Source organism: Gadus morhua, chromosome 17 (assembly GCF_902167405.1).
Source record: "Gadus morhua chromosome 17, gadMor3.0, whole genome shotgun sequence".
Lineage (NCBI taxonomy): Eukaryota > Metazoa > Chordata > Actinopteri > Gadiformes > Gadidae > Gadus > Gadus morhua.
This window is the reverse complement of record NC_044064.1, coordinates 20,911,280-20,920,338: the sequence shown is the minus strand read 5'-3', so window position 1 is coordinate 20,920,338 and position 9,059 is coordinate 20,911,280. Positions and strand designations below refer to the sequence as shown.

The window sequence follows — 9,059 nt, the reverse complement described above, 5'->3', positions numbered from 1 at the left end:
TTTATGAACCTGTTTTCTAATGATCTATAAGAGTTTTTTATAAGGACATTAGTTAGGGATTTATAAATGAGTATTAATGTATGTACAAACATGTATTAATGTATTTACAAACATGTTTCAAATGATTTTCTAATGATCTATAATATCATATATAAGGACATTAGTAAGCTATTTTTAAATGAGTATAGATGTATTTATGAACATGTTTCAAATGATTTTCTAACGATCTAAAAGATCATTTATAAGGACTTTAGCAAGCTATTTGTAAACGAGTAGTCATGTTTGTATGAACATTTTTCAAACCATTTTCTAATTATTTATAAGATCATTAATAAGGTATATAATAATGGTCTGCTCACATTTTACAAATGATTAAGCAAGCAGGTTTCAATGAGTTAGTAATGATTCATAATATCCTTTATAAGGCATGTGATGATGGTCTGCTCACCATTTATGGGTCATCATGAATAACCTTTGTCAAGCATAAGCTATCGTCCGATTCATCAGTGAAATAATATATGTGAGCACATGTAACACCTTAGTTTATGCTAAATATAGGTTTTTAGAAAGCATTTACTTATCATTAGTAAAGTGTTTTGCATGGGTTGATATAAAGTAGACACTGTCTAATACTTTATAAGCATTTACAAATGGCTAATAACTGAGGAACATACTATAGAAACCATTTACTTACCATAAGTAAAGTGTTTTGCATGGGTTGATATGAAGTTGGCACTGTCTATACTTTATAAGCATTTACAAATGGCCAGTAACTGAGGACCATACTATAGAAACCATTTACTTACCATTAGTAAAGTGTTTTGCATGGGTTGATATAAAGTTGGTACTGTCTATACTTTATAAGCATTTACAAATGGCCTGTTACTGAGGGACATACCAGTAGAAGACACTTCTGCAGCAACAACTCCAAAAATGACCTCAAACGTTAGGTTGTTAAACATATCAATGGCAAAAACACACAACACAGCATCGAGGGAATGAAGTGAAATTGTAAAACATTTATTTAAAAAACCACACTGACAATACATTCACTTTAAACATGCATTCTAATAATCTAATATCTAACACAACAGCAACAACAACAATGTAACTTTAAATAAGGGGATCAGCTAGTTTTTTTTAGTAATTGGCAAAAGAGTCTTTATATTCTTTGATTCGGGTAACAATGTTGTCGTCCACGTCTATGGCATCCTTGCACCTCTGTGCAAAACTGGAGAGCTTCTCCTTTTTGGGGGCGCTCTCTTTTAGCTCTGCATACGCCTCTGGGGCAGCAATGCACAGCTCTGCCATGGGGGCATTTACAACAATGGTGTTGCGGTCGACCCCTACAGCTTTGAAGGCTGCCCCCATGGTTCTTCCCTTCCTGCAGATTTTCAGCACCTTGCGGTACCGGGCCACCACCTCTTCAGGATCTTTGGTCAAGTCTTTAACCAGCTCCTGCTGCCAGTCCAACTTCTGCCTGGCCATCTGCAGCTCATGGCGCAGTCTCGTTGAAGCCAGTTGGGCATTAGGAGCGACTGTGGTCCTAGCTTAATGTTTGGGGGAAAGAATACAACTTTTCAATAAAAATGTTCACACCGCTCATTTCCAATAATGAAGGTTAATCATATGCACATTAAGCAAGAAGGGAAATCGTTTTGATAGTCTAAGGTTACTAGCTAGGTGGTACATCTGTACATTAATGCCTGTCGGAACGACACTCAGGCGAGACAGCTGAACACGTGGATGCTAACTATCAATAGCTGTCAATGGCAAGCTAGCTAGCTCTTACAGCTGGTTAGCTAGCTTACCACCGCGGCTCTCATGTGCATTAGCTTGGCCTTGCAACTTACCGGTGGAAGACGTTCCCGCCGCTTCCTCCTCAACCGATTCGTCTCCGGCGACAGGGGTATTCCTTGCCGAGCTCAGCGTGTTCGCTGGACGTTTAGACCGAGAGCGGGTATCAGCACGTCTCATGTCTGTAACAAGTTGGCAGTTGTGTTCCGACTCCCTCGTGTGATGAATCTAAGTGCCCACCTGATTGGCTGTCCCCCTCTGTTCAACACTGCAGGAACTATGAATGGGTTTTAAATAAAAGTATTTCATGTTACATGTTTAATTGTTTCATGTGATGGAAATATGCGCTAAATAAACTGGAAAGTTCTCCTGAACAACTTTTCAATTTATTGCTGGCTAGCCAACTTTAGTTATTTTTGTTTTCTGGTGAGACATTTGTGGGTGAAGAACAACCACCGTTGACGGGGGGACTCTCTAAATCGACGCCACTTCGACCTGGGCGGGACTTAACGTCCTACGTCACTCGCTATGGGTGTGCATGTGTGCGCATAGCCGTCACTCGCGATGGGTGTGCATGTGAGAAAGGTTTTGGCTTTAATGTCTATGGGTTGGTAATAACGGTTCTGATGATTTTTCTGATGGAAAAGTGGTCTTTTATTTCCATAATCTTTGTTCAGTGAACGCATAAACCTGTGTGTTATTTAGCAGTTAAACAAAATGCGATCTCTTTGTTTACAGTTACCAACGACCAACTGATGATTGGGGGTTCGATTCCCTAGTGATGCAAGGTTTTTTCTTTCATTTTGGACTGCACACACATCGCGAGTGACGGATACTCGCACAATGTACACACATCACTGTCTTTACAATTTCTAGGCAACCGAAGTTTAAAGATTGTCAAGTGGTTAACTCTTGAATCGCATGTACTAAGACCTGATGGGTTAGTGGTCAGAGAGCAACTCATTAACGCGGGGATAAGGGGTTCGATTCCTTAATGAAGCTAGCTTTTTTCTTTCATATTGGACTGGATGTTTGTATGCCATTTTGCGTAACTTGTAGTTTATGATGAAGAAATGTTACTGGGGTTAAGGTTAGGGTAACGCTAAGGGTAAGACACAAAGTGTTTTTACAACACAATATTTCTTACAATAACAAAGTCCAAAGTTTTGATGACTCCAGTAGGAAACTTAAGATACCTAGAGAAATGCGTGAGTGCTCACAAAACATCAACAAGTGAGCAGTGTGGTACAGGGTGATCGTTTCTGATATACAGTACAAAAGCTGAAACTATTAGCCAGGAGTGGGAAAGATGCAGACGCAGACGCAGACGTGGGAAGCAATAAGACGCACCAACACACAGTTGCCTGTTGCAAAATGGTTCAGAGTTTAATAGAAATAGTTAAGGTTAGCTGGTATGGCGTTATGGTATGGCTGTAGTCTAATGTTAGCTTAGTTCGTGTTGTTTCGTCATGTTAATCGCTGGTAATAGTAAGTCATTTGTAGAAATATAGCCTATCATCAGACTGTAGGAATGTCACCCACCCTCCATCGCGTACGACACTGACGCTCGTAATCTGTAGTGCAAGGGAGTTTGTGCACAGATCCCTGAGACAAACGGCTACGCGCACACATGCAAACCCATAGCGAGTGACGTAGGACGTAAAGTCCCGCCCAGGTCGAAGTGGCGTCGATTTAGAGAGTCCCCGTTGACGGGACTGTACCAAAACTCAACCTTCTCCTTCCTTCCATTACGCATTAGTAAGAGGAAACATTGGTCTGTGTGCCAAATAAGTGCGTGTACTGGAATACTAGTTTATGATGAATAGATTGAATAGGAAATTGCTGGAGCTTATTCATAGGCGCAGGTCGAAGAAACGAAGCCTGAAGCTAATCAAATGGCTACAGAAAAAACATCTGTTAAGGCCACAAATGAAATGCAATCTCTGCAATCGCAGGATGAAATTGAAAGAAGACAAGGGAGGAGACAATTACACTTGGTAAGAAAAGGTGTTAATATCAATGTGGATTATTGATGCATATTGACAGCCTAAGCTAATTGATAAAATATGTATAGACTACAGTAAAAGTACATTAATTAGGCTCCCCCTCCCCCCCCCCCTGTTTCTGGGAAGCATGTCCCCATGCTTCATAGTCCTATCATAAAGCCATCGCGCATTACCAGTGAACATGCTTCTGACTGTCTCATGCACTATCCCAAATCTATCCTGGTTTACTGTTATCCCAATATGCCTATTTACAATGTTTTATACTATTTTAATAGGATATGTCAACGAGCAGTGCACAGAGGGCATAAGAGACAGAAATCTGTCAGGCACAGGTCCATATTCAGCCGTTCGAAAACCTCTCTCTGTGACTGGATGCGGTTCATTCACAGGTATGACTGTATACAATTGTTGCATTCGGTGCACATTGCAGACAATATACAGTAAATACATTTAAATCAATGTTTACTTTATGTTTATTTAGATTTTCACAGGGACTACGCATGAGACAAATCGATATGATGGCTGACGACATAGCAGGGAGCTCTGCTACCCTCACTAAAATGTCTAAAAAGTTGCGGAGGGTCTGTGTGACAGCGATTGAAAAATTTAGAAGACGGAGAGGACAGGTCATTGGTGGACGGAGAGAATTCGTCCAGATTGATGAGAGCCATTTCCGACATAAAAGAAAGGTGTGTTTTGTCTTTCCGCCGCATCTCTTTCCGTGGCAATATCGGCCAATTTTAATACATAGGTGGAGTACAATTGGCTGCTTGAGCACAAAAAAAATGATGTTGGGTCTACAATTATGAAGCCTATCCACAGTTATTCGGGTATTTGCGTTATGTTTCGTTCTTTGCTCTCATCCATTTTGTTTGCTTTTTTTAATTACATCAATCCAACAGTATGGAAGAGGAAGAATGGCTGGAGGTTGGAAGAGGAAGAAGTGGGTCTTTGGTATGTTGAGTGTGAGGAATGACGGGAGAAAGAAGGGTAAGCCAATACTGCGGCTGGTCGAAACAAGATCCAGAAGACACCTTCTACCATTGATTACGCGTCATGTGAGGCAGGGCTCCTCCATCGTAAGTGATGAGTATACGCGGGGATAAAGGGTTCGATTCCTTAATGAAGCTAGCTTTTTTCTTTCATATTGGACTGGATGTTTGTATGCCATTTTGCGTAACTTGTAGTTTATGATGAAGAAATGTTACTGGGGTTAAGGTTAGGGTAACGCTAAGGGTAAGACACAAAGTGTTTTTACAACACAATATTTCTTACAATAACAAAGTCCAAAGTTTTGATGACTCCAGTAGGAAACTTAAGATACCTAGAGAAATGCGTGAGTGCTCACAAAACATCAACAAGTGAGCAGTGTGGTACAGGGTGATCGTTTCTGATATACAGTACAAAAGCTGAAACTATTAGCCAGGAGTGGGAAAGATGCAGACGCAGACGCAGACGTGGGAAGCAATAAGACGCACCAACACACAGTTGCCTGTTGCAAAATGGTTCAGAGTTTAATAGAAATAGTTAAGGTTAGCTGGTATGGCGTTATGGTATGGCTGTAGTCTAATGTTAGCTTAGTTCGTGTTGTTTCGTCATGTTAATCGCTGGTAATAGTAAGTCATTTGTAGAAATATAGCCTATCATCAGACTGTAGGAATGTCACCCACCCTCCATCGCGTACGACACTGACGCTCGTAATCTGTAGTGCAAGGGAGTTTGTGCACAGATCCCTGAGACAAACGGCTACGCGCACACATGCAAACCCATAGCGAGTGACGTAGGACGTAAAGTCCCGCCCAGGTCGAAGTGGCGTCGATTTAGAGAGTCCCCGTTGACGGGACTGTACCAAAACTCAACCTTCTCCTTCCTTCCATTTGTTTGCTTTTTTTAATTACATCAATCCAACAGTATGGAAGAGGAAGAATGGCTGGAGGTTGGAAGAGGAAGAAGTGGGTCTTTGGTATGTTGAGTGTGAGGAATGACGGGAGAAAGAAGGGTAAGCCAATACTGCGGCTGGTCGAAACAAGATCCAGAAGACACCTTCTACCATTGATTACGCGTCATGTGAGGCATCGTAAGTGATGAGTGGCGGGCTTATCGTGTCCTCCCTGCATTAGGATACCGCCACTTCACGGTAAACCACAGCAGGTGGTACGTGGATCCACGTACTGGTGCCCATACACAGAACATACACTGATAAAAATAAAGTGCTTGATCTACTTAAAAAAAGTAAGGCAACTTTTTGCATCATTTTATCCTGTAGATCAAACAAGAGTAGTCTTTGTATGTGAAACATTCATTTTGCAAGTAGTCAACTTACTTTTGCAGGTGATGTCAACTTACTTTTGCAAATAAAGTCAACTCAATGGTATTAAGTTGTCTTCACTTGCAAAAGTAAGTTGATGTTACTAGCAAAAGTAAGTTGATGTTACTAGCAAAAGTAAGTCGATGTTACTAGCAAAAGTAAGTCGATGTTACTAGCAAAAGTAAGTTGATGTTACTAGCAAAAGTAAGTTGATGTTACTAGCAAAAGTAAGTTGATGTTACTAGCAAAAGTAATGTTGTACATACAAAGACTACTCTTGTTTGATCCAGGCCCGTCGCTATGGGCGGGCCATAGGGGGCCGGGCCCGCCCCCCACAATAATTGTGCCCCCCCAAATGAGGCACGTCTCAAAAAAAATAAAAATAGCGTTAATTATATTATTAACGCTCCGTTCACTTGCATGGGCCCTTCACAACTTAAGTATAATTGACCGCTGTCAAGGTAAACAAAGGATTTTTTGCCTCTAATGGCGCTCCGCTCCGCAAGAAGTCCGGTAACTTGTCAACCCCAGCGTCTTCGGTTGCTAAGCGACGTCAACGTCTTTGGCGGACTATTAAATCTGCCGATCTAGGCTACGTAGGCCTACGTAACTACGTCCATTTAGCCGCTAACAGTTACCGCGCATTTTGAAGTGAAGCTGGATGATTTTTCGCTAGCTTACTTTCATTTCTAGTTCATCATCATGGATATTCGTAAGTGGTTGAAAAGCCCATCAACAGTCTAATAATCAGTCAGATAATTTCCTGGACCCATCAAAGGTAACCGTAACACCTCTCCTGCTATTAGCTGGAACTGATGTGGCTGAATCTGAATATACTGTGGCTTGTGAGTTCCTGGTTAAGAAAATGAATGACACCCAGAAGACGGAAAATGGACAATAGCAAACATCCTTAGCACATTCAACTGTGCACTCCAGGCTATGCCGACTGTTCTCACAGCCTTCACCCTTGCCCTAACTTTAGGAGCTTCCACAGCAATGTGTGAAAAGTCATTTTCCAAGCTGAAAAACGTCTTCTCAGAGCATCGGCGCACTATGTTGCACAGACGCAAGGCCCAGCTGATTCAGCTTGCTTTTGAAAAGGACCTGACTCACAAGTTTACATCTGAGTGGAAGGATATGTTGATGAGGAGGTTCAGCTCGGAGAAACGCTGCCTCCCGCTGAGGACAGGGAGGGAGGGAGGGAGGACAGCGCTGAATCCACTCAAAGTAAGCTACCGTGTGTGTGTGTGTGTGTGTGTGTGTGTGTGTGTGTGTGTGTGTGTGTGTGTGTGTGTGTGTGTGTGTGTGTGTGTGTGTGTGTGTGTGTGTGTGTGTGTGTGTGTAATGGCAATGCATATCCCTCTGTTAACTGCTATTACACCTAATATGTTGTATAGTCCAGTGTTTTATGGATATATATTCATAGCATTGCTTCTATGTATTGCTTTAAATGACGAGGAATGATGTGATGTTGTAGGGAAGGCTATAGGCTACCGGGTGATATTGCTGTTGGTTATGATTAACGTGATGATTATGTGCTGCGCAAATAGAGGAAATATACGTACTGTAGGCTAATAATAATTGTGCCCCCCTATGCATTTCATATGCCCCCCTTCAGACTCAGGTCTGGCGACGGGTCTGGTTTGATCTATGTGATAAAATGATGCAAAAAGTTGCCTTACTTTTTTAAAGTAGATAAAACATGATATATTTTTGTTATGGTGATCTACTTAAATTAAGCATGAAGCATCAATCATCTATGTGTTGGTCAATCTGCCCAATATAATAATTGACATTTTGGCCTCATGGTGCTAGGAAAAAAATTACATAAGAACAAAATTAAGAGGGTGAATTCCCTTTAAATCATAAGTACACTCAGCAAATTGTGTGAGGGTTCCACTAGAGGAAAGGTCAAAGGGTCACCACAATCAAGAGGTCATAAGTCACCAAAATTGACATGTTTTATTGCTGACAAATTCTCACAAACAAGCAAACTCATGTCAATATATACTGCCAATGAACTGGGCAATAAATTAGTTTACTGTATAGAGCTGCAACTATTAGTTGTTTAATTTCTAAGTTTCCTATTACTCAATTTAAGGATTTTTAATTGTCAATTAATCTTTGAGTCATAAAAAAAAAATCCAAATTCAGCTTCTCACATGAGAATATATTAATATTGGTCGGGATAAAACAAGACATTCTAAGTTGCATCTTGGGCTTCCGGAAACAGTGATAACACATTTTTCACCATTTCCCACATTCCATACAAGTATTCATTGGAAAAATAACAAGACAGATTGTACAATAATGACAATTACTGTTAGTTGCAGCCCTAATACTGTATACTCTGGAAAAATGTCCACATTATTCAAACAACATCTGGTATTAATTATCAAACTTAACAAAGGGGCTTGTTTACCTTGTTTAACAATAGTTACAGTGTTGCAACATTTTAGTGTATTCATGACATGGAACATAGTATATACCAAAGACACTTTGATAAGAAAATAAGACCATAAACTCCATTATACTGACAACATTGGAAACACTTAAGATGCTAGAGCCAGACGCGCCATAAGACAATGCCAATGACCCAACACATAACTCATGGGATTCACACCCTATTACATAATGGTTCTTCAAATGAACTTTGGCAATGTCCTCCAAAACAAACATTAATTCTGTCTACCCTGAGGAAGCACTTTCAGGGATGAAACCCCACCGACAGCCTGACCTTAAAGGTTTGAACATCCTAAGCAAATGACAGTTACATTCAAAATCTGACCAATACATTGATAATGCAGAAAACACAGTACCTCACAAAATATAAAACTGTACAGAGTTTTCTGTGTAGATCTGCCTCCGGTAGCAGTACCTGAAAAGCTGCTTGAAAAATACACCTAAGGTCACTTACAATGACTCCCTTGAGCTGAACTGAATTCTAT

General features: G+C 40.7%; 1 protein-coding gene across 1 annotated transcript; it reads right to left on the bottom strand.

Moving 5' to 3' along the window:
• Positions 1 to 1,121: 1,121 nt before the first annotated feature.
• On the bottom strand, positions 1,122 to 2,186 carry LOC115529186 (coiled-coil domain-containing protein 106). The gene is made up of 2 exons (XM_030337735.1): positions 1,854 to 2,186; positions 1,122 to 1,550 (listed from the first exon to the last, which is right to left on the bottom strand). The coding sequence occupies exons 1-2, from the start codon at positions 1,975 to 1,977 to the stop codon at positions 1,141 to 1,143; spliced, it is 534 nt and encodes a 177-aa protein (XP_030193595.1). The 5' UTR covers positions 1,978 to 2,186; the 3' UTR covers positions 1,122 to 1,140.
• Between the last annotated feature and the right edge of the window lie 6,873 nt (positions 2,187 to 9,059).

Excerpts from the sequence above, each read along its gene's own strand:
- LOC115529186 (XM_030337735.1), bottom strand. The coding sequence starts at position 1,977 with ATGAGACGTGCTGATACCCGCTCTCGGTCTAAACGTCCAGCGAACACG. Across the intron at positions 1,551-1,853 it reads GGCGGGAACGTCTTCCACCG|CTAGGACCACAGTCGCTCCT; the intron begins GTAAGTTGCAAG and ends CCAAACATTAAG.